This window comes from Alexandromys fortis, unplaced genomic scaffold (assembly GCF_014885135.2).
Source record: "Alexandromys fortis isolate MF-2015 unplaced genomic scaffold, M_Fortis_MF-2015_v1.1 scaffold_97, whole genome shotgun sequence".
Taxonomy (NCBI): Eukaryota; Metazoa; Chordata; class Mammalia; order Rodentia; family Cricetidae; genus Alexandromys; species Alexandromys fortis.
Window position 1 is genome coordinate 5,564,514 of NW_026067981.1, and position 23,818 is coordinate 5,588,331.

The window sequence follows — 23,818 nt, forward strand, 5'->3', positions numbered from 1 at the left end:
ATCTCTTAAATCTCAATTTCATACTCTAATTGAGTAATACTGACCTCATAAATTCTAATGATTTAATAATTTGTGTACATGTCTATACACACACACACTTAAAATAATGTATGGCTTCTAAAACTAATATGTGAGATGTAATTACTGTTTTTATAAAAATGTTCCAAATGCCAGTGTGGTCTTCTGCACTGACTCATAGAACAGAAAAAGGGCATTAGGAGACTGGTAAACTCCAGATAAGCCTAGATTTTAATTAAAAGTGGTATTTCTGCTGGGTGGTGGTGGCAGACACCTTTAATCCCAGTACTCAGGTGGCAGAGGCAGATGGATCTCTGTGAGTTCAAGACCTGTCTGGTCTACAGAGCAAGTTCTAGAACAGCCAGAACCACACAGAGAAACCTTATCTCAAACAAAAAAAAAAAACAAGGCAAAACATAACAAAAAAGTATTATTCCAATATGCTTGTTAGTTTTGACAAATATACCATTGTAATATGAGGTGACTTTAGCAGAAGCTGGATAAGGTACATGGAGACTTTCATTGCAAGTTGCTTTTAAGTCTGAAGTTATTCCACAACACAAATAGATTTTCATGATTGACATTCATTTTATTTTCACAATTTCCCTGGATGACATAAACTGTGATTCATGTCATGTCCAGAGGAAGAAACAGGCACCGTACAGAAGTGAGATAACTCATCCATGATCACCCCTCACTTGAGGACCACACAGCCCGTTGCTGGGCTGGGCTTTGATGGAATGCAGTGGCTGACACTGAGCCCCTGCTGTGTAGTGGGCACCGTCGTAGAGAAGAGAGGATCATGAAAGAAGATGGTCTCTGCACTTCAGATCATTCTTATGAGCGGGAAGCCTGAATTTACATAGCAACTAAATACAAAACTGGACAGCGAGTGGATCTCAGCTTCTCATTCAAGGCTTATGCTCTGAATCATTGCCCTAGACAAACTGGAGGAAAGTGGAAGAGATTTCCAGGTAAGACTCGGTCTAGTGGGAGTTTAGGGACAGCTGCCTTCATGGACGGGGATTATCATCTGCACCATCGCCAGGAGTTTGGTTTGATCTGGGTAGCAAGCATAAAGAAACCTGGAGTGTGTCTTCAGGCCTGCACTGAGCTGCCCTTCTCGTCTTCTCCTTTCCTTTCAAGAGTACAGTACTAAGAGCGGGAACACAGCCGTGTGCACTCCACTGCTGAGTGTGCAGCCCTGACAGAGGGACCACACCTGTGTGCACTCCACTGCTGAGTGTGCAGCCCCGACAGAGGGACCACACCTGTGTGCACTCCACTGAGTGTGCAGCCCTGACAGAGGGACCACACTTGTGTGCTCTGCTCTGCCGAGCACTTCAGGGAGGACAGCAGCTCATGGAGCACAGAGGCACAGGGCATCAGTTTTGGTGTCAGGCAGCCAACAGTTCAACACTCGCTTGATGTGGGAGTGATTTCTTACTAATAAAGAAACTGCCTCGGCCCTCATAGGACAGAAAATTAGGTAGGCGGAGTAGACAGAAGAAAATGCTGGGAAAAAGAAGCTGAGAGTGAGTCGCCATGATGCTCCCACTCCAGACAGACGCAGGTTAAGATCCTCTCTGGTAAGCCAGCTCATGGGCTACACAGAATATTAAAAATGGGTTAGAACAATATGTAAGAGCTAACCAATAAAAAACTGGACCTAGCCGGGCCAGGCAGTGTTTGAAAGAATACAGTTTCCGTGTAATTATTTCTGGGTATAAACTAGCCATGCGGGCGGCCGGGTGTCGGGGACGCAGCCCTGCCGCTCCTATTTCAACACTCGCTCTGCTTCTTACCACACTCCTGCAAACTAGAGTTTGTTACTGTGTGGCCGAGTACCTTGTAATACAAGGGTCACATTAACTGCTTGACCCTGCTGTTGAGAGAATTAACCTAGTAGGTGAAATTGTGTACAGAGCTGGTTAAGTGCTAGGCATTTGATAAGGATTCTGTTGCTAGTGACACCCGGTGTCTCTCACACCTCTGTTTAGCCAAGACATTGTAACATGTAATTATAGCTAACTATATTAGATGATAAACTTGTGCTTATATTGTTAAGTGTTTGTGGACAGTGGTCAGGTTCCCACTGGTAGGCTATACTAATATCTGATCATTGAGATAATTATGAAATGGTTGGTATGTGAAGATAACTCATGGCCACACAGTACTTTTGACTTCCCTGCAGATTGTTTGCTCTTTGAGAAAGATTTTACCTTAGATTTTTCAACTCTCTCGGGCATTTACTTTTGAGACCTAGTAATTAAATACAAGTCTACTTGCTTTTAGGGTGGACTTCCTTGGCATTTAGATGAATCCAACAACTTTTCTGGACTTTGTTTGTCTGCTGAGCTCAAGGAAGTAGGTGTGGGCTGGTGGAGCAGGAAGGGACCAGCCTCAGAAATGACCACCCCATAAATATATTTTTATTTTACTGGGAGTCTTCAATGTCTAAGACAGTGGTGGTAAGATGGGAGGGCGAGAGAGAAAGCAGGGAACCGGACCAGGAAAGGCACAATTGGTAGTACTGTCTGACAGCTAGGTCAGCTGAGGGAATCGACTCTGGCCGAAGTAAGAGTTGCTTCGGAAAATCTGGTCGGTGACCCGGTTCCCCGACTCATCTTCGGTGTCATCGCCACTCGACTTTCGATGGGCGTTCTGGTATAGCACAGCACACACACCTGTGAGCCAGGCAGCCACGGTGCCGGCCGCGAAGATGCAGAAGCCGATGAGCAGTAGGAAGATGTAGTCTTGGTGGTCCAGGTGTGTGATGCACATGTACTGGAGAGGGTTCCCCACCCGAGTGATGGGCCACCCTGACAGCTCAGTGGGCTCCGTGCACGTGGCGTTCTGGCCATCTATGAAGAGAAACACAGCAGGCAGGGTGCTGAAACAGCAGGCTTCCCGTCGTCCTAAGCCAAAGGGTGAGGGTGTTTGGAGCTCACGGCTCAAAGTGTGGCGTGTGGGCCAACAGCACTGGTGTTGCCTCGACCTTGTTAGAAGTGCAGACTCTCAGGCCCACACCAGGCTATCTGAGTTACCTGCTTCTCAACAAGAATCCCAGGGTGTTTGGTGGCATACAGAAGTTTGAAAAGTGCTGTGCCCAGGACTATGTCTCACCCCCAGGCTTAGCTACATGCAGACCACGATAATGCCCTTTGCTTAAGACCCTCCCCAACGGAAGGAGAGACCCCAACAGAGGGCTGGAAACTTAAACATGGAGTGTTGGAACTTTTGCACTAAGGTTAGCCAGCTTTCTCCTTTCTCTTTTTCAACCTACCTTCATCCATCTCCTGGCCCCGTCCCCTTCTCTGTACTGGAGCCTGAGCCCGCTCAGGGACTACTTTATGGTTTGAATGCTACTTGTCTGCCTAAAAGACGTATATTTGGAAACCTTAGTTCTCAGCTGCTGGTGCTATTGAGTGACTGGCCTGTGAGGGGCTGACCTTGTGAAAGGACTCATTAGTCCATCAATGACTTCACAGCAATGGGCTCTTAGTGGAGGGGGCTTAGTTGGAGGAGGTGGATCTTAGAGAAGTGACTTGAAGGTTGTATCTTTCCCCTGGACCCATGCTCGCTGTCTGCTCCCTGACTACTGTGGGTGAGTAGCTAACTTGGTTCCACTCTGTGATCTCTGCCTTAATGTTCTGCTTGAGCCCAGGCTCACAGCAATGGGATCAAGCCATTGTAGGCCGAAGGCTATGATAATGAATCAAAGTAAATCTCAATTCCTCTAAAATTGTTTCTCTCAGGTATATTGTCACATTGATGAAAAGCCAATTGACAGAGACCATTAATATTGCCCGAGAGAATCAGAAACCATTTACCTCAACTTTAGGGAAGGACAAGATCCCTGGGAAAGTCTCTGGTGTGTTCTTTGTATGCAAGTCTGGGGAGCTCAGTGTGAAGACTTTGCCAGTAGGCAAAGCAGTTCTAGTCCTTAGCAATGCTATTGACACTCGCCAGTTGGTTGCATGAATGGCTTGAAGCCTCAGTCACTTTTAGCAGCTGATGCAGCTCCATGGATGCTTCTCTAAGAGCCTCCCTGTATCTAGTAACACGTACTATTTTCCCATCTCACAGGCACAGACCGTGATGTGTATACTCAGGGTAGTTAGCAGGGTTGACAGGCATGGCTGAGAAAACAGGCTGCTGTGCCAAGTGTGTACAGTACTTGGAACACTGTCCTCAGCTCTGTTTTTCTAGCTCTGGGTACTCTGCTTGCTGATGCTGAGGTGTATGTTGAGGTACCCAGGTAAACATGCCCAGCATATTTGTGATGAATGGAAAAGCTCCAGCCTAGAGTCAAGACCAGGGTTTGCCAAGACCACAATCATAACCATAACTGCTATTGTCTAAGCTTTCAGTGTCGGCTGATCTATACATTGTATCTCATGTAATGCTTATAACCATCCTGCTATTTATAATATTTTCATCTTTGTCTTATAAACAAGGAAATGGAGATGTAGGAAGTTCCATGATTTGTGGTTCTAGGTAACTCAAAGGCTCTAGCTAACAGAAAGCCAGGACTGAGCTGGTCCAGGGCCTGTAGAGACATGGTGTCTAGAACCGGAAGACATTACAGAGAAGACTCTTCTAACTTTAGAGTAGGAACTGTGCAACTATGTGGTGGCATCAATGTCCTTGGTGACAAGGTAGTTAGGGAAGTGGGTTTGCTGGGAAATCCCAACAGAAGCTAGAGATAGGAGAATCATAGAGGAGGAGGCTGGAAGGACACACGTGGGTATGGGTGTCTGGAGAGAACAGTGGGAGGGATTCCATTCCTGCCCCTTTCCATTCCGTTCCTGCCCCTTTCCCAGTGGTCTGGTAGGAGAGTTACAAGTGGACGCAGATGCGCTGTTGGAGGAGGCTGTAAACCTGGGGTACAAGACTGTGCCACATTCATTGCTTGCAGTGATCACCAAGGACAGGAGAGGAAGCCATTTCCCTCTACACTGAGTGTGGCAGTTTACCGTGGGCTACCCTGCTCTGATTGATGGTGTTTATGTAGAGAGAAAAGGGTCTGTGGACGTGAAGACTTCCTGGGCTCTTGTCTGAGAGTTCAAGAATGGAGCTGGGAGGAACATAGCTGCTGAAACTTCCAGGGTTCCATCCAGACAGGATTCCCAGGTCACCTGTTCAAACTGCCAGAGAAAGACAGATTTGAAAAGGAAAACGTGGGATTCTGAGGGTCGGAGCTGTGTCTAGGGGTTTATCTCATTCTATTTTTAAAAAGATTTGGCTTTCAAATTGGGGCTTGGGCGGCAGAGATGAGACTAAACATTAAACACACACTTCCCCATTTCAGAGCATTAACTTTGAAAGGAGCAATTAGGCAGTGATTTTAATGCATTGTTAGGCTGCTGTGCCAGTGAGGGGTGTGGGTGGCTCTGTTAGGAGGGAGGCTGTTTTTTTTTTTTTTTCTACAGTTCCCTTCTCTCCCCTTCCCCCATCACATCACTGTCAAGGTTGAGCTCTCTCAGTCTCTCTGCTCCGTGCTTCCAAGTGTACCAGCTATGGTCCATGTCATCCACAAATGCTAAGCTGCTTCCTCCAGGTTTAGCTTTGTCTAGACTGATATGATTGATCCCCTTGTGGGCCTCCGAATAACACCCGCAGCACCTGTCCTGTCTCAGCGGCTGCCCACTTTGCCCTTCCTTCCTTGCTGCACTCCTTGTAGCTCATTTTTTCACCAGTCTAAGCATCTTAAGTTTTGATTGCATCATGCCCTGGTCCTCATCTGTAGCTGGCTGTGTCCTATAGCTCATGGCATTGACAGCCTCTTTCTTCAGTCTTTGCCTGATCAAGCTCTTCTCACTCTGTGAGAACTAACCCTAAAGCTTCTCTATTCCTGCAGGACCTTCCCCCGACGTCAGTCCTCTAGGTCATAGGACATGCAGTTGGTCGTCTACAGCCTGGCCTGGTATCATTAGAAAGCACATGACAAGTCTTCCCTGTGTGCGATGCTTATTTACATGACTGCTTTTTCTAACTACCAGAGGGAGTTCTAGCTCTTGGAGATGTAAAACATATCTGATCTTTATTTTTATTAATAAGAGCTATTATTCACTGCTATTTGTAAGTATTTGGAGAATTTTTTTTTAGTAATTTGTAAAGATAATTGGATTCTAGTTAAATTCTTAAAGACAATTGGATTCTGGTTTAAATCTACTGTTGGTAGAAACATGTTCTGTCATTTTGAAAATCCTTAGAATTTTTTTTATTTTTTTTAATTTATTAAAGATTTCTGTCTCTTCCCCACCTCCGCCTCCCCTTTCCTTCCCCCTCCCCCAGTCAAGTCCTCCCCCCTCGTCAGCCCAAAGAGCAATCAGGGTTCTCTGCCCTGTGGGAAGTCCAAGGACCACCCTCCTCCATCCAGGTCTCGTAAGGTGAGCATCCAGACTGCCTAGGCTCCCACAAAGCCAATACGTGCAGTAGGCTCAAAAACCCATTGCCCATGTTCCTTAGAAATTTTTTGATAATTTGCATTATGACAAATATCATCAGGCCAATTTTAGTAAATTTTCTTTGTTCTGAAAAATACATTTATCTTTATTTAGTATATTGTTCTGTTTAATGTCCCTTAGATTAACATCCCTTAGATTGTGGTATTATAGAGATCTGCACCTTGCTGACTTTTAAATTTAAGTTTTATCTTTGTATGCGTGTGTGTGTGTGTGTGTGTGTGTGTGTGTGTGTGTGAAGGCTGGAGGTTGACATCTTCTGTTAGTCTCTCTCTTATTCATTTGAGACAGTCTCTCCCTGAACCTGGAGCTCACTGTTGTGGCTGGTCTGGTCTGCCAACAAGCCTCGGGAATTCGCTTGTCTGCACCCCTCCAGTACTGGGTTAAAGAAATGTGTGGCCATGTCTGACTTTCATCATGGCTGCTGGGGATCTAGTCTCAGGTCCTCCTCATGCCTGAGCTGTAAGGACTTTACCCACCGACGCATCTCCCCAGTCTCCCCTGCTTACTTCTTATTCTATAATTATCGATTGTCCCTGAGTTCTTGTCGGTTGTCTATTTGTTCCTGTGAGAAGGAATTTTACCTTTTATGGACACATTCTAGCTCCAAACCCTCACCTAATAGTCAGTGTTCCTTTTAGTTCTGTCCTATTTTAACCTATGTTAAAAAGATGCATAGAAAGTTGTATCTGTGCTTTCGGTTATTGAACAATAACTCTCAATGTCAGGAAAGATTCTTGTTGTAAAGGGTGCCTTCCCCTTAGTGTGGCTGGACTGAATTCCTTTCGGCTAGCGCTTGCGTTGCTTATCTTTTCCATTCTTTTAGTGTTTCAGTTTTCCTATATTTAAAGTACGTTTTTGTGAGCAACTTACAGCTGGGATTTTCCCTCCTCCCAAGCTAGGAAAACTTCCTGTCAGTCCGTTGACATTTTGTATCTAGTACTTACTTGTTTTCCATTCATTTCACTTATGTCCCATTTCTTTACTTTTTTGCCTTCTTGTTTATTATTTAAATCTACTTTCTTAGCTTGTTGGTAATATATTATTTTTCTAGTCTGATTTGGTGACTTCAGAGATTATATACCTGTGTACTGGTGGTGGGATATTTGATGTGTGCCAGGTATCACATGAAGCATTTATAAAATTTAGCTGTAAAACCTACTGTAAACCAGCTTGGAGGGTTGATTTAAATATTCCCAGGCTAGGGAACGAGTAAACAACAGTCTGTCCTTCCCTCTTACATAGGGCTGCCACCTGCTATCCTCTGACCAGCTCCAAGGGGCTCCTTTCTCATTATGGATGTGTATCTAGGCCCGATAGCCCTTCTTTCAATTACTCCAGTGGGCCCAGAGCATCTGCCCCAGTTAAAACTCCCAGGACAATTACAGATGTTATTAATGTTTAACTACTTGAGAATAGTTCCAAAGGAAACATAAACTATCACCTTGTTTATTTCTGCACAGAGTGTCTTACTCACAGGCAGTAAACATGTCTTCCAGAACCAGGTGTGTGCAGACACCAGGGAGTCTGTGCTTCAGAACCACATATGAGCTGTAAAAGGCTATGAAGCCTCCCTTTGAGCTTGGGCTCCTTCTCAGAGGAACCTTTCTTTGGCCTGCAGAAAAGATCATCGTTCCGGGCAAGGGCCATGCTCCGGATGTCCAGGTATTTGGTACAGAATCAAGCAGACCCCATGCAGGCTACATCCTATTGTGTGCTCAGCGAACTCTCTGGGCTTTGGTGGGGGTGAGCTTCAAGGAGGTACAAGGAGAGGATGGAATTGGAGGACATCCCTTCAGTGACCTCCCGAAACACCAATTTTTATTTCTTTTTTCCATTTCTTTTCCTTCCTTCCAGGTTCTTTCCTTTCTTCCCTGCCGCACTTAGGATTCATAGTAGGTAACATTTATCACTGAGTGAGATTCCTAGCCTCTTTAAAATGGTTTGAAATAGAGTCTCATTAGGTTTCTCAGGCTGTGAACTCATTCTGTCTGTATTCCAGGCAGGTTTGGAATTTAGCAGTCCAACACTAAAGCTGGTGGGTGGGCAAGGCCTTTACCATGGCTTTATGAATCTTTTTACTTCTGACGTGGGTTCTTTTGCCAACCAGGATCTCTGTTTCTTCAACACCCAGTGACCTTCCTGTGATGTCCTAAGTCGGGGCTCACCAAACTACAACCTGTTTGTTTTCATAGTCTTTTCTGTCATTCAATTACTCTCTGCTGGCTAGTTTTATGTCAACTTGACACAGCTAATATCATTTTGGAAAATGGAACCTCAATTTAGAAAATGACCCAACCAGATTGGCCTGTGGGCAAATCTGTGGTGTACCCTCATGGAAACAAGCAGTTTATAACGTTTCAGGAGTGAAGGCACTGCTACTCTCCAGTGGACCAGGGAGAAACAAAGAACTCCCCTTGCTCACATCCCGTATTCAAGGCATAAGCAAACACTGTGGGTGCCGCCTTCACTATTTTGTGCCTCAATTCTTAGTGTTCTTACTATGTGCAGTGTTACCCTGGTCTGAGTCACCATCCTCCCTCACTTACCCCCCTTTTCTGACAACCTTTCCTCCATACAGCAGCAGGAGCCAACCGTCAATCACAAAGCATGTTACTACTCTGCCAAAAACCCTTCCAGGCCTCCTTGTCATATTAGAATACAACCCGGCACTTCCGTGGCTTGTTTGCCATGTGGTCTGCCTTCTGACTAGTTGTTTCTGTCTCAGTCCTTTCCTTTCCCCTGCTTCCCTCTACTCCAGCCATGCTGGCCTTCTAGTGGTAAAGACGCATTCCATCTTAGGATCGTCCCTTGTCTAGAAAGACCCTCCTTACCTCGCTTCCATTCTCCATGGTTTGACCCTCACCTTATTCAGCTCAGAAGCCACCAACTGGAGACCTCCTTATCTGAAACAGTTACCAGAGCTTCTGTGTTTGGCCCTTGGAGTCCTTTATTCTAAACCATCGTCCCTTTGCTGTTCTCATTTTGCTTGAGTTCGATGATACCAGAGACCATGATTCTCCATATGTGTATTTAATGGCGTGTTCTCTAGTCTGAATTTACTAACACTCATCGTCTCACAGGAATCTGTTGCTCAGGAGACTCGAAAGTTGGGCTGGTTATCCTTAGCCTTCTTAGCACCCTTCTTCAAGAGCACTGGGAGCACCAGGAATGGGAAATAACAGGACTTGTGACAGGGCTTGAGACACCTAAGCTGACCAGAAAAGAGGATGGACGGGGCTCTGGGAAGATGAAGTTAGTGTCAGCCAGCTCCAGCTGGCCCTGACTCCCACAGAGCTCTTTTCCCCCAAACAAGCACAGGCATCGTTGGCCTTTCACACAGTCCCCCCTCTGCTGCTGTTGATTGTAACAGACTAAATGATAAGTACACATGGCTTCTAAACAGGCTCCAGCTGTGCCAGATTGGTCCCTAGAAAAAGGGCTGGATGCGAGGTGAGCAGAGGAGACCCCGACTACATCTCAGGAGCTGTCAAGGGTTACCTTCAAGCAGGCAAAGCTAAGGTGGAGTTTGGATGCTGGTGCTGTTATAGGGTACTGGGGATCAAACTCAGGGTCTCACATCTACTCAGCAAATGTCCTACTACCAAGGAATAGACTGACCCCTGAAACACCTGCTGTCTGTTTTGTTCTTGAGACAGGATCTCACTGTGTAGCCCTGATTGACCTAGAACTTGATACAGACCAGACTAGCTTCAAACTCACAGAGATCCTCTTGCCCCTACCTGTAGCCTGAGTGTTGGGATTATAAGTGCATGGATAGAACTGCCTGGTTTGAAATCACTGTATCTTTCATTTAAAAACTACTTGACTGGGCTGAGAAAAAAAATAAAATCTCATTTAATCCAGGCCTATCATGGCAAAACTACTGGCTGCTTAGATAAACAAATGTGAGGACCTAGTCTAATTAACAGCTACTAGACTCCATCAAGGGTCTAAGACCAGGAACACCTACAAGGTCAGAACGTGGTAACTCCAGTAGGCACTAAATCTCACACACAGTCAAGATTAGTATCTAAAAAGATGAGGTCAGAGATGTACAGAGGGAGGCTTCAGTTATCTCTAACTGGGGGGCCAGTATGTAATTATCTCCCTGGTTGGGCCATAAGGATATGCAGTGTTACCCCCAATTGACTTGGCTCTGATATGCTCAGAGAATTAACCAGTCTGAACAGAAATCACCCCAGTCTTTGTCCAGTTTCTCTCATCTTGCAATCCCCCCTGATGGAGGAGGGTCATCTTTCTATCTGTTGTTTCATTGGTTAAGTAATAAAGAAACTGCTTGGCCTCTGATAGGACAGAAAATTAGGTAGGCGGAGTAGACAGAACAAAATGCTAGGAGAAAGAAGCTGAGTCAGGTCAGTCACCATGGTTCTCCCACTCCAGACAGATGCAGGTTAAGATCTTCCCTGGTAAGCTACCTCGTGGGCTACACAGATTATTAGAAATGGGTTAGGATCAATATGTAAGAGCTAGCCAATAAGAGGCTAAAACTAATGGGCCAAACAGTGTTTAAAAGAATACAATTTGTGTGTTGTTATTTCGGGGCATAAGCTAGCCAGACGACCAGGAGCTGGGGTGGCAGGAACGCAGCCCGCAGCTCCTTCAACACCCCACCACCACACACACACAAGCAGCTTAGTGGCTGCCCACACAGGTTCCCCCATTGTCTCTGGAAGCTGCCCTGACCACTTTCTTCTCCAATAAATCTTTAGTTTTGGAAGTTCTCTTTGGTCTCATTAATTTCTCACTTCCCCTTAATACTTTTTTGCTTTTCCTTTGCTTATACTCCCGTGAGTTCACATATTGAACCATAATGAGCATGAGGCAATGAACTAGAGATTCTCTGTCCCAGGTTGGCACCTTCAGTTCCTGGGTCACAGCTCTCTGGACCCCAAATCCTCACTGCCCTGAAAGGAACTGCATTTCTCTCATGGTGTGCTGTCTCACCGCAGGTCTAAGACAATGAGGCCAGTTGATTCTGGACTAAATCCTCCCAGCTCTGAGCCAATACTCACGTCCTCATGCTAAGTCGGAAATGTCAGGTATTTTATTGTGGTCGGAAGATGACTGAGCAAGTGTGCAGCTCAGTGTATCTCCCACAATCGTCTTAGCTAAACCTTAGGAGTTATCCTTTACTTTTTTCTTCCTCCCATTTTCCCAATTTCATTCATTCATTTGATGCAGTATTTATTGGGCATTTTCTCGTTGTCAGACTTTGTGCTATTTTCTAAAGGTGCAGGAATACTGTCATAGTTCTTCCAGTATATTAAGGAGTTAAATTAATACAAATTTATTACCTATGCTTTTGCCAGAGAGGAAGTATAAGGAACCACGAGAAGGCCAGTTCAATCCTAAGTCCTATTGTTTCTACCTTCCAAATTCTTTCCTATGTCTCTACAGCTCCATTCCCACTGCTGCTAATAGGCTATTCTCTGCCTCCTGTATGTCTACAGGGGCTTAATTCCTAACTCTGTCTCCAGACTTGCCTGCCCTTCAGGGCTTCACACGATCCCAAGCATGGTCCCCAGATAATTATCCAGGGTCAATTAGGATAGACTCTCATCTCACTTTCTAGTTGTATCCATCATGCTGGATTCCTCCAGGATAAGGTGCTCTTTATCTGTAGAGAGGAGGAGACTCAGGTCGGCTGTTCGAGTCAGCCTTTTACTGACGCTTTCCAGAAGCCTAAGTTTGCTGGGTGGTTTGAGAACCCACATGGAGAAATCTGGTACTTCACCAACTGAAAGACTTACTCTCTTGGATCCCCTTTGGGTTGAGTAAGGGAGTCTATCAGAATCACTAGTTAGCCATTCTTTTAGGGGGTGGTTTAATCACTTCCCTTCCTGCCCCTTTACTGCTCTCAGAAAGATGATCATTTAGCATTAAGGCCAGGGAGTATTTTATAAGACATGATAGCCAGGCTGGCAGAACAATTGATAATGTTTGAACCACCTGCTGCATAGAAATTAGTTCTCTTTTTCTCTCAACTCCTCTTCCCACATCTGACTCTGGTCTTTATTTCAGTCTCTGGTGGAGGAACCTGGAGCTGGGTTAACATTTATAGTGAAATGGTGAAAGACCTGAATTCATTCTGGAAATCTAAGTTTTGACACAGCTAAGGGTAACTTTGTATTTGGTGTGTTGAAATGGGGCCTATTATCTCATTACAGCTGCCTGGATACCGGATGAAATAGCCTCAGAATGAAACTAAGATGTTCTCTGTTAAGATGCTTCCAAAATGATCTGGACCAGAAGCAGCACATGACCCAACCCATTTGCTCCCTGCAGATGTCCCTTAGTTGCTTTGTGTACCCACCTCTGTGGCACCCTTGCCTAGATTCCCCCTTGACTTTTGGGCCCCACCGCTGGGCTCCATTAGAACTGCCTAAGGACTGCAACTTAAGAGTCGACACAAAGGACCCTCTGTCCTAAAACTGCTCCATCCTTAATTCTGGTCCCCAGTCACTTTCTGAATTCTTAATCTCTGATTGTTTCCTGTCAAGCTGCAAATGCCCGAGAGGGAAACATTTCAAAACATTATTACCCATTAGCATCTCAGTGTGAATTAATTTCTTCTCTACTTGGAACAGCCCCAGAAGCTCTAGAACACAGAATATTGACAAAGTCTCTCTGAGAAGTGGCCTAAGGACTCTTGTATTAGCAGTTGGATGACTCAGAACTCAGAGTGTGGGGTTTTTGTGCTCATTAGAGTTTAAGGATCTCTGTTTGGGTGTGTCAGGACTGAGAAGAGAGACTAGGGCACTGGCTCTCTTGTGGCAGAGGACAAGTTGATAGAGCTTAACACTGGCGGTAGAAGAATGCCAGCGTCAGAGGCTTCCTGCTTCTTAATTTCCCTTGCTACCTGCGGTTGTAGCCATCTTTCCTAGGAATACCTCCATCTCCACTTTGACCCTGCATGCCCTTGTTTGCCTGGGATCCTGTCGGTTGAGCACTGCTCTCTTCTATCACGAATGTCTAGTTTTTCTATTTAGGTACAAAGCCTGCCAGATGCAAGGGTCTTAGAGAATTTCAAGTTCTCTTCTCCCACTTTAAAGACAAAGAAAAGTGAGGGACTAGTTCCCCTAAAGTCACCCAGTGGGGTTGCTGCAGCTTTCTGGCTTTCCACTCTGTTTTACATCTGTCTCTTCTGTCCCTAGGTGGTCTTACTAGGCAGGAATTAGGACCTCTTTGTGCCACAACAATCTTCACACATTTTGCACACATAAGAATATAATAAATGTTCTAGAGGCAAATAGATTGATGTGCACAATAACAAAAGATGCTGTAAAAATGGAGAACAACCTGGAACCTGGATGTCTGTATCCATCCATGCTGGGCCAGACTCACTGGTCTCTTACCTGTAAGGACACTGGCTATATAGGTTGGGTATGAAACCGTTCCTACAATCTCATGTTGACAGCTTGATCACTAATGCAATGTTCAGCTGTGGGGGCTTTGGGACGTGACTGAATCATGTGTTCGCTGACCTCATCCGTGGGTTAACTCATTGAGGAATTCTTAATTTGAGGCCATTATTGGAAGGAAGTAGAAACTAAAATGTGGGGACTCGTTGTAAGAAGTAGGCCACTTTGTTGTGGGTCCTTCCTTCTTTATCTCTCTGCCATAAACCTAAAAACCATGGAGCCAGTCAACTGTGAACTTAAATCTTTGAAACATAAACCCAAACAACTTTTTTCTCTTTTAGGTTGTCTTCTCAGAAATATTATCACAGCAAAACAAAACAAAACAAAAACCCCAAACAAACAGAAACCAACCAACCAAATAGCTCCTCCAACACAAACCTAACACACTATGGATTCTAAAGCCTCAGCTTCCCCAGCACTGTGAGAGCCACTGTCCTGTTTGGCTATCAAACAGACATGAAATAACAATCAGAAATGCAGTTCCATGGTACTTCAAATTTCAAGAGCTTGATAGCCACATACAGATAATGGCTACTGTATTGGATATCACATATAAAGTGTTTCCAGTGCTGCAGAAACACCCGTTGGGCTGCTTTGGGCCAGACTTTGGGGGCAAAGGGGAAACAGACATAGAGACCAGGAGCTCAGAGCTGAGTGAGGTTTTGGAGAACATCCTAGAAATATTCAAGCCTGTCCCACCAGGGCAAACAAATATCCCGGAGAGAATTCAATTGCCACTCTCACCTTCAGATAGTCCTAATGACTGGAAAATTACAGCTGCGGCCAGGAATTAGTTCACCTACTTGCTGACCTGGGCTAAAAAGGAACTGGAATGCACGCATCTGTTTTTAACCCTGTACTCACCAAGGCTCAGCAGGATACCTGACCACTGGCATATCAGGACATGCTTCCATTTCTGCTGTCCTCTGCATTTGCAAAGTAGACTGTGTAAGACTGAATGCTTTCATGTGTCTGGTTAGAGTGTCGCAGGATTTTGTTTGAGTAATACTTTTGATAATAGTACCAAGTGTCTTGCTAATTTGGGAAAGTTTCAATATTCCTGTTTTGTGCAGTATTATGATGAATTGAGGTGAGCAAAACATTCCAGTTTCCTGCACAGCCTCCTTTGGAGGGGGTCTCCTGAGCCCAGGATGTAATATAGGAGAAGGATATATCCTCATATATTTTCTTAAGACCCCTTCATTTTCTTTCAGCACCTCTGTTTCCTTCAAGGCTTTCTACTGCTGCAGAATTTGTCTTACTACTTAGAGATCCCAATAGTCTATCCCTTCCTCTTATAGGAGAGCTGATAACAGTGCAAGGATACTTGTATTATTCTCCTCAGGAAGTTAGTATTCTTGCAGGGACCTTTTCAAAGTCATGGCATTGGGGGCGTGAATATCCTTCATCTAACTTCAGCTCAGTAGTAGGTAGTAGTTGGGAGGGAGTATTGGAGTGAGGCTTTGCTCAGCACTTGCAAGTTGTAAGGCCATGCCCCCCCCCCCCCACAGTTGGGCTGACTTTCTTGCCTACTTCCCTGGAAAGCTGTGCCCATCTATAGCTGCCTCTGGAAGTGGGATTTTTCTCTAGGGTGAGCTTTAAGACCCAGACTCAGTGCAGGCACAGCTACCTTGGGTACTGGTCTACTCTGAGTCTTGTAACTCACTGATAGGTAACCAAGTCTTGATTTTGATCTTCACTTTGACTTTCTGAGAGTCTGTGTTCACAATTTATCTAATATTCAACTCCTTCCAGGAGTCCCCTTGCCTCTTTCCTTGTGCATTACAATTCTGGGATTTAATGATCATCTTCCCAAATTCTTTGCACACCCAATCTGTGTCTCTATAGTCCTGTTTCCTGGACAGTATTTTGTGTGTTGAACCTTCCTGAAGTCTACCCCGTTCAACGAGCCACTTGGCAGACATATTCTCTACAGTACTATGCATTTCTCTTATGTCTACAACTGTTTACAGAAGGTTTATGAAGTGTCTTGCTTAATGCTAATAGCAGTTCCTGAATGCTCTCATCTCATCATTATGACAGCCCTAGGTAGGCTGGTGCTATTATTATCCATGCCTTAAAGATGAGGTGATAAATTGAAGGTCAGAGAGGTTAAATGACTTATCTGATATCTTATAGATAGTATCAGGCTGGGATCATAATCCAAGACTATTTCTCTTCAGAACCTGAGCTCTCAGCACTGGGTTCGGCTGTCTTGCATGGTGACTGCCCATCACTTGTAGCCAAGGTTGGTTTATGATGGAGGAAGGTCATTGGTTAATTAAATAAAGAAACTGCTTGCCCCAGGGCTGAGTCCGAGATACACTTGGCCTTCAGGCCCATAATATCCAGAGAGGCAGGCGGATCTCTGTGAGTTCGAGGCCAGCCTCGTCTACAAGAGCTAGTTCCAGGACAGGAACCAAAAAAAGCTACAAAGAATCCCTGTCTCGAAAGTATATATATTTAACCCCAGTAGCACAGACACTGAGAGAAACAATTAATAAATGGGACCTTCTGAAACTGAAAAGCTTCTATAAAGCAAAGGACATGGTCAACAAGACAAAACGGTGCCTACAGAACAGGGAAAAGATCTTAACCAACCCCATATTAGACTGAGGGCTGATCTCCAAAATATACAAAGAACTCAAGAAATTGGTCATCAAAAGAACAAATAATCCAATTAAAAAATGGGTACAGATCTAAACAAAGAACTTTCAACAAAGGAATCTAAAATGGCCTAAGGACACTTAAGAAAATGCTCAACATTCTTAGCCCTCAGAGAAATGCAAATCAAAACAACTCTGAGATTCCATCTTATATCTGTAAGAATGGCCAAGATTAAAAAAAAACAGAAAAAACAAAACAAACAAACAAAAACACTGATGACAACTTATGCTGGAGAGGATGTAGGGTAAAGCAAACATTCCTCCATTGTTGGTGGGAGTGCAAGCCGGTACAGTCATTTTGGAAATCGGTATGGTGATTTCTCTAAAAATTAGGAAACAACCTACTTCAAGACCCAGCAATACCACTTTTAGGTATATATCCAGAGGATGCTCAGTTGTACCACAAGAACATGTGCTCAACTATGTTCATAGAAGCATTGTTTGTCATAGTCAGAACCTGGAAACAACCTAAATTCTCCTCAAAGAATGGATAAGGAAAATGTGGTACATTTACACCATGGAGTACTACACAGTGGCTGGGGGGTAAATAATGATATCTTGAAATTTGAGGGCAAATAGATGGATCTAGAAAACATCATATTGAGTGAGGTAACACAGACCCAGAAAGACAAATATAATAAAGTGGCTTTTAGACATAAAGCAAAGAAAAACCAGCCTACATACAATTCACAATCCCAGACAACCTAGACTTCAAAGAGGATCCTAAGAGAGACATACATGGATCTAATCTACATGGGAAGTAGAAAAAGACAAAATCTCCTGAGTAAATTGGGAGCATGGGGGTCATGGGAGATGGTATAAGGGGAGGGGAGAGGAAGGGAGGAGAATGGAAAAAAATATATATCTCAATAAAAGCTATTAAAAATTATTTTTATTTTATATGTATTTTACATGTTTGCCTGCATGTATTGTAAGTGCACTGCATGTATGCAGTGCCTGCAGAGATCAGAAGAGGGTGTGTCAGATCCCATGGAACCGGAGTTATAGACAGTGGTTAGCTTTTCTGTGATTGTGGGAAGCTAGGGAACTGAACAAGTGATCTTCCCGAGACATCTTCCCAGCACCTCACTTGTTGCTTTAGAAGGTACTTGTAGACTGATGTTGCAGCAACATACTGCCCTCATACTGCGCTACAGGGACCACACAAATGCTAAGAGATAGCATCTTCTCGCATCAACAGAACCTCCCTTTTACAAACTGGATTCTCCTTTACAACCAGGCTACTTTGTGTCACTGACCTTCCTGTGTCCTGAACTGTGGATATCTGGGGGAGAAGTGTGAGTTCCATTCTAGAACATGTCAAGCTCACCATTTTGCCAGCAAATGTAGGATATAAGTAGGAGAGATTGCAATTGAGAGTTCACCAGGGATGTAAATCTATAGCAAAAGTATTTTTACCCTGTAAAATAACTACAGGAGAGTCAAGTGAAATAATGCCTGCTTTGTGTTAAATGTTACTAAAGGATGAGATGCATCTAGTGAATTTTACTGTGTGTTCAATTTGGTGTATGTTTGTGTGCCTGTGCATTTATACATGTGTGTATGCTATATAGATGTAATTCATACACACACACATACTTATATATGGTGATACCTACCTTTGTGTTTGTGTATATGTTCATGTGTTTTTATGTATATTTACATACATGTATGATCATAATTTTGTATTTTGTCTTTTTTTTTTCAAGACAGGGTTCTCTGTGTAACAGCTCTAGTTGTACTGATACTCACTCTATAGATCAGGCTGGCCTCGAACTCACAGAGATCTGCCTGCCTCTGCCTCCCAATTGCTGGAATTAAAGGCATGCGCCACTACCTCCTGTCTCATGCTCCCATTTGTGTGTGTGTTCACACATGTGAGAAAGTGCAAGGAAGAAGGAGGAAGAGGAAGAGGAATGAAAGGATGAATATGATCTTGAACAAGATGCAGATGAGGACCAGCACTAAAATAGACTATGTGAAATCTGTAAAGGTAAAGGAATAGTGCAATTACTTTGTGGTAGTGACTGTTAACAACAAAAATCTTTTGTGAGTCCTAAGAAGTAGACAGATATGAAATAAAACTAATTTAGTTATAGTTAAATAACCAGATGTAAGATGATAGTGATATGGTTTTCAGATTCAAAAAATAATGCGTTCTCATAAAGACCTTGCTATTTCATCTATATTTCCCAAAGGTCAGTGTGTTAGAGGTTTGACCCCTACAGTCCATGCAGCTGTTAGTAGGTGGAGGAACTTGGGCAGCTCTGTGCATGCCCTTGAAAGAGATATTGGGACCCCAATCCCTTCAGCAGCTTTCTCTGCCACATTGCTTTGCTTCGGGTCCAAAAGCAGATCATGAAACCTCCACAACTCTGAGCCAAAATAAGTAGATTTTTCCAGGTATTTTGTCAACTGACCCTAAACTGCATAGCTCAGACCTCAACTTGAAATCAATTAAAAAAAATTATTAGTGGTGTGATTTTGGTCAAGCCAGCCTATGTCCTCACCCGATGACAGGTTTAAAAGTATCAGTTTGGGTCTCTTCCACAGGCTAGTGGCACAGAATTTATCTAAGGTTTGGTGTAATAGCCAAGCAAAGAAAATGAGGAAAAGCCATCTCTGTTGCAGAGATGTCAGCAATGAGCAGGAGCAATGGGATTGTATTCCTGCTAGAAGTGGTCTGGAAGGCTACTCTGGGTCTCTGGACAGCAGAGGGGAGGAGTAGATCCACAGTTGTGGGTCCCAATGGCTGGTAGAGGAAAACGGTGTCTGCCTTTTATCCATGAGGGATTTATGAGCTTGGCAAGACAGATTTGCCTTCTGCTGTCTTTGAAAACACGTAGTGAAACAGACCTGTTTTGTAATCTTGTTCAATTATGGATTGAATTGAATGAGTCAAGGAGTCCAAAGGAGTCAGCCTGAAAATTCTGAGAAGACATAACTGTAAAAGTGGAATTTGATTAAGGAGTATTACAAGAGGGGTGGAAGCTTGGTGAATTGCATGGTAGGCCTGGGAGCTGGAAGAGAGGGTGAATTGCCACGGTGTAGTTAGCTAGGGTAGGAAGTTGCCCTGGCAACCTGGTGGCCACTAGTCAAGGAAAACTTGCCTGTATACTTGGATCATACAGATACATGACTTGCACAAGGTTGGGCCTGTCAACGTTCTGTGGTGGGTGGGACTTCTAAGGTCTTACCGCTACCTGAGGAGCTTTCGGCAGTTAGTGGTTACCAGGGAAGGGGAAGACATTTTCTTCAGCGATGTAGCCAATGACAAGTTGCCCATGTTCCTGTATTCCTATAAATACCTTGCTATGCTCATGTGAACGACTCTAATCAAACTCATCGATCGCTCTCTCTCTCACACACATACATATGTGCTCACACACACATGTGCTTTCTCTCTCACACACATATGTGCTCACACTCATATGTGCTCTCTCTCTCTCACACACACACGTGCTCACACACAGGACATGAGAGAAGGGAGGCTAGCTGGAAAGAAGACAATTAGTAGGAATGGAAGGGGGTAAGAGACACGATGGGGGAGTGACCGTAACATATGTGATTAACAAGTGCTAATTAACACATTTGATCTCTAAAAATGTATATGTGGGGATTTGCTTTGGTGTAATATCCAAGCAAAGAAAACGAGACATGATGAAAAACTGTCCCATTGCAGAGATTTCTCTGGCTGTGGCCAGATAAATCTGGGGATGGGCAGGAAAAGGCATACGTGAACTGACCGGAACACTCACATTTAGGAACTACATTTAATGCACGGAAGTTGGCTATCTATTAGAGTGATGGATACAAGGCATTCTCTGACTCTTAGGGAAGACAGCCCAGATGGTATCATCGCCCCTGCCTTCAGTCTTAGTCTACTGGGGAGGCTTCTGACAGTTACAGTTCCTTCTTGTTGATTCTAACCATTCCAGCTCAAGTCTCCGGCAGCCGAGTCAGATGCCTTCTTAAATTCTGCCTGGGAATCCTGGTTTGCTTCGCTCTAGCGTACTTTCTGCCTGGAAGGCTTTTTAAGACCTGGCCACTGGAAGGTCCCGGGGGCAGACTTTCCCTGGTGGTCATCATGTCCCTCTTCCCACAAGTTCTTGCACTGTCATTCTTGGCCAGGAGTTGCCAAGTGGGGACAATACCAGTGGCTCAGGGCTTTCTGTAAGGGCTTCATTTCTCTGAGCTCTGACTTCCCTGAGGTTGAAGGATATAGCAGAGCCCCTGGGAAGAAGCTGTGAGGCATTGGGGTACTGAAAGAGCCATGGCAGAGAGGCTTGGGTCAGTGCCCAGAGTGGTAGCACCCAGCTTGGGACTCTCCCGGGTCAGGATCTAACCCTAGCCTCAGTCAGCTTGACACTGAGCGCTGTGATCTGCCCTCTGAGTCACGCTCCTCTCTCCTTCCTAATGAGGTCAGCACTTCAAAACAAATCAGACTTTCCTTCTCTCCTGTCTTCTGTCCCTCTAGCTCCCTGCCCCTCTCCCTATGGGACTTTCCCTTCCACATCTCACAGTCAGGTTGGCGTCTCTCTTACCTCTGAGTGGCTGAATTTATTTTAGATCGTGGAAAAATTCAGTCACTGCATTAATCAGATTAACACAGTGTACCAGTGGAGCCCAGTGTCCCTGAATTATCTGTTACCTTACAACTATAATACTTATCATTTACACACACACATTTATTTGGCTACAATCCTGCAAATTATGTACTATTACCATTTTATGGATAGGAAACTGAGGTGCAGAGAAATGAGATTTTTTTTTTTCTAAAGGCAGACAATAGTAGGTGACACGATTGAACTCTGAATTCTCATTCCAGAACCTTTCCTATGAAGCCCCCCAAGGAGGGGCCAGGTCAAACAACAGTGCTTTGAATTATTTCCACCCAGCTTTCCCTCCCATTCTGACCAGCTTTTGACTTACCTTTTCAGAAACCAACTCCTCCTATTCCATCACATCCTCTTCCCCACTCCCAATCAGGCCCTCACCTGGGTGGTCCAATTTGGACACTAATAAGTAAATGGCGAAGTTCAGGAAAGAACAGTTGCACTTCCAGGGGTTTCCACTTAGATACAGGGTCTGGAGTGCCACCAGGTGGTGCAAGGCCTCGTGATCAATGGTCTGCAATCCGGTGTTCCTGAGGTCCAGGTACCTCAGAGAGGTGGTGTTGGCAAAGGTGTATTTGTCAAGGGACAACAGGTGAGGGTTGTTGGAAATGTTCAGCCGCACCAGGTTGGTGAGCACCGAGAAGCTGAAAGGGGAGATGGAGGTTAGGTTGTTGGAGCTGAGGTCAAGGTAGATGAGTTTGAAGACCCCGATGAAGGTATAATCCATTAGCTCTCGAATCCGGTTGTTCTGGCAGTCCAGGTAAACAAGGTCACTGAGGAATCCTAGCTGCAGAGCTGGTAAGCTAGCGATTTTGTTATTGCTCAGGAGTAGCCTCCGGGTGTTGAGAGGAATGTTCAGTGGGTATTCCATTAGCTGCATACCTGTGCAAGATACTTCTTGGTCTTGACACAGACATTTGACTGGGCAGTTGGACCCTGATACCAGCCCCATTCCTAGAGAAAAGAGTAACAACTGGGAGCCAGCGCCTGAAGCAAGGGACATAGTAAGAAGCCACGGTTCCCCTCCTTCTACCTTCCTGAGGGCGGGCACAAGCTGTCCTGATCTGAAGGCTGCCAAGGGGTGGGGCAGGGCAGGGGCTGGGTGCTGGAAAAACTGTAACACTCTAGCTTTGTGCAAAGCAATTTTCCATTACAGGAGAACTGAACAGAAGTTGAAACGCGAGGCCCAGTGCCCTGCTGCCGGCTTGGTGACTCTGCCGCTTGCTCAGTCCGGAGTGCTGTTGGAAGCTTGCCCACTTGGCGACTTTGAAAGGTCTCACCCTTTCCCTGCCTTTGTAAGTGAAGGGGAGCCAGGGGAGAGCCACATGACAATGAGGTTGCCAGTTGACACTTTTGTGATGTCAGCAGCCTCAGGAGTCTCCCAGGCAGAGGGAAAGGTTCTTCTCAGCTCTTCTTCTGGGTGGTGTGGGGTGTTTTGTGTATGTAGGTAAGCTTGCTCTCTGAAGGAGTTGGGCATGTGGCTGCAGGGGACAGGCATGGGGGTACCGTGTGTGTGTGTGTGTGTGTGTGTGTGTGTGTGTGTGTGTGCCAGTACATGCTTGGAGTATTCATACCAGCTCCTCACAGACATGTCCCAGAGATTTGACTAGATTGGAGCCCCTAACTCATAGGAGGGACCTGGGATGCCTCCAGCCCCATCATCCTTTCTGATCAGCAGCTCTCAGAGTGGATATTTTCACGGGTTCTGAATTTAGAGGGGTGCTAGTTGTTTTTAGAAGATAGGAAACAGGTTTGCCTCTTTTGTAACAAAGCAATGGGAATTTCTCTGATAATGGGGACTCTAAGATTTTGTTTCAGCCGGGTGGTGGTGGCACATACCTTTGATCCCAGTGCTTGGGAGGCAGAGGCAGATGAATCTCAGTGAGTTTGGGGCCAGCCTGATCTACAAAGCGAGTTCCAGTACAGCTGGGCTGTTACATAGAGAAACTCTTATCTCGAAAAACAAAACAAAACAAAAAGATTTATTTTCTAGATTGTATGTATACATCCTTGTTTACATTTGGAGAGAGAGAGAACACATTAGTATTTTGAAAAGACTTTAAAAAAAACATTGTAAGGTACTCTACTTAAAGCCCAAATGCACATATTAAAGCCAAAACTAAAACAGAACGTGATAATACGAATTATTTCTTATTCCTTGTATTCACTGAGAACTTAAACACAGTGAGTACTTTTCTAGTGCCGCTTTTGTGAGTTTCTGGAGGCATGGGGTCTGGAAGTTTTCTCTGAGATGTGTAACTTACTCCATGGGGGAAGGCATGAGGTCAGAAGTGAAGAGACAGCACCTTGGGAATTAAAATCATATACTTACAGAAAATAGGATCGTACTCTTTAGAGAGTTCATATATAATGTAGGTGGAAATATTAATAACTCAATAAAATCTATATTTAGTTTAACATAGTGCCTGGCACTAGGCATATAATAAATATTTATTGAATGAATGATGCGTGAATGTCTCTGAAGGTTTGCTTCCTTTTCTGGCATTTCTGCCAAGAGAGAAATTAATAAAGTCAAGTGGATTCATGGCTAGTTAGCTAATGCTTGATTTTGTTTACTGACTCAGCGTTTCTTGGGTGACTGG

At 44.6% G+C, this 23,818-nt stretch overlaps 1 protein-coding gene across 1 annotated transcript; it reads right to left on the bottom strand.

Moving 5' to 3' along the window:
- Nucleotides 1-2,562: 2,562 nt before the first annotated feature.
- Nucleotides 2,563-22,218, bottom strand: Lrrc52 (leucine rich repeat containing 52). The gene is made up of 2 exons (XM_050158357.1): nucleotides 21,597-22,218; nucleotides 2,563-2,882 (listed from the first exon to the last, which is right to left on the bottom strand). The coding sequence occupies exons 1-2, from the start codon at nucleotides 22,216-22,218 to the stop codon at nucleotides 2,563-2,565; spliced, it is 942 nt and encodes a 313-aa protein (XP_050014314.1).
- Between the last annotated feature and the right edge of the window lie 1,600 nt (nucleotides 22,219-23,818).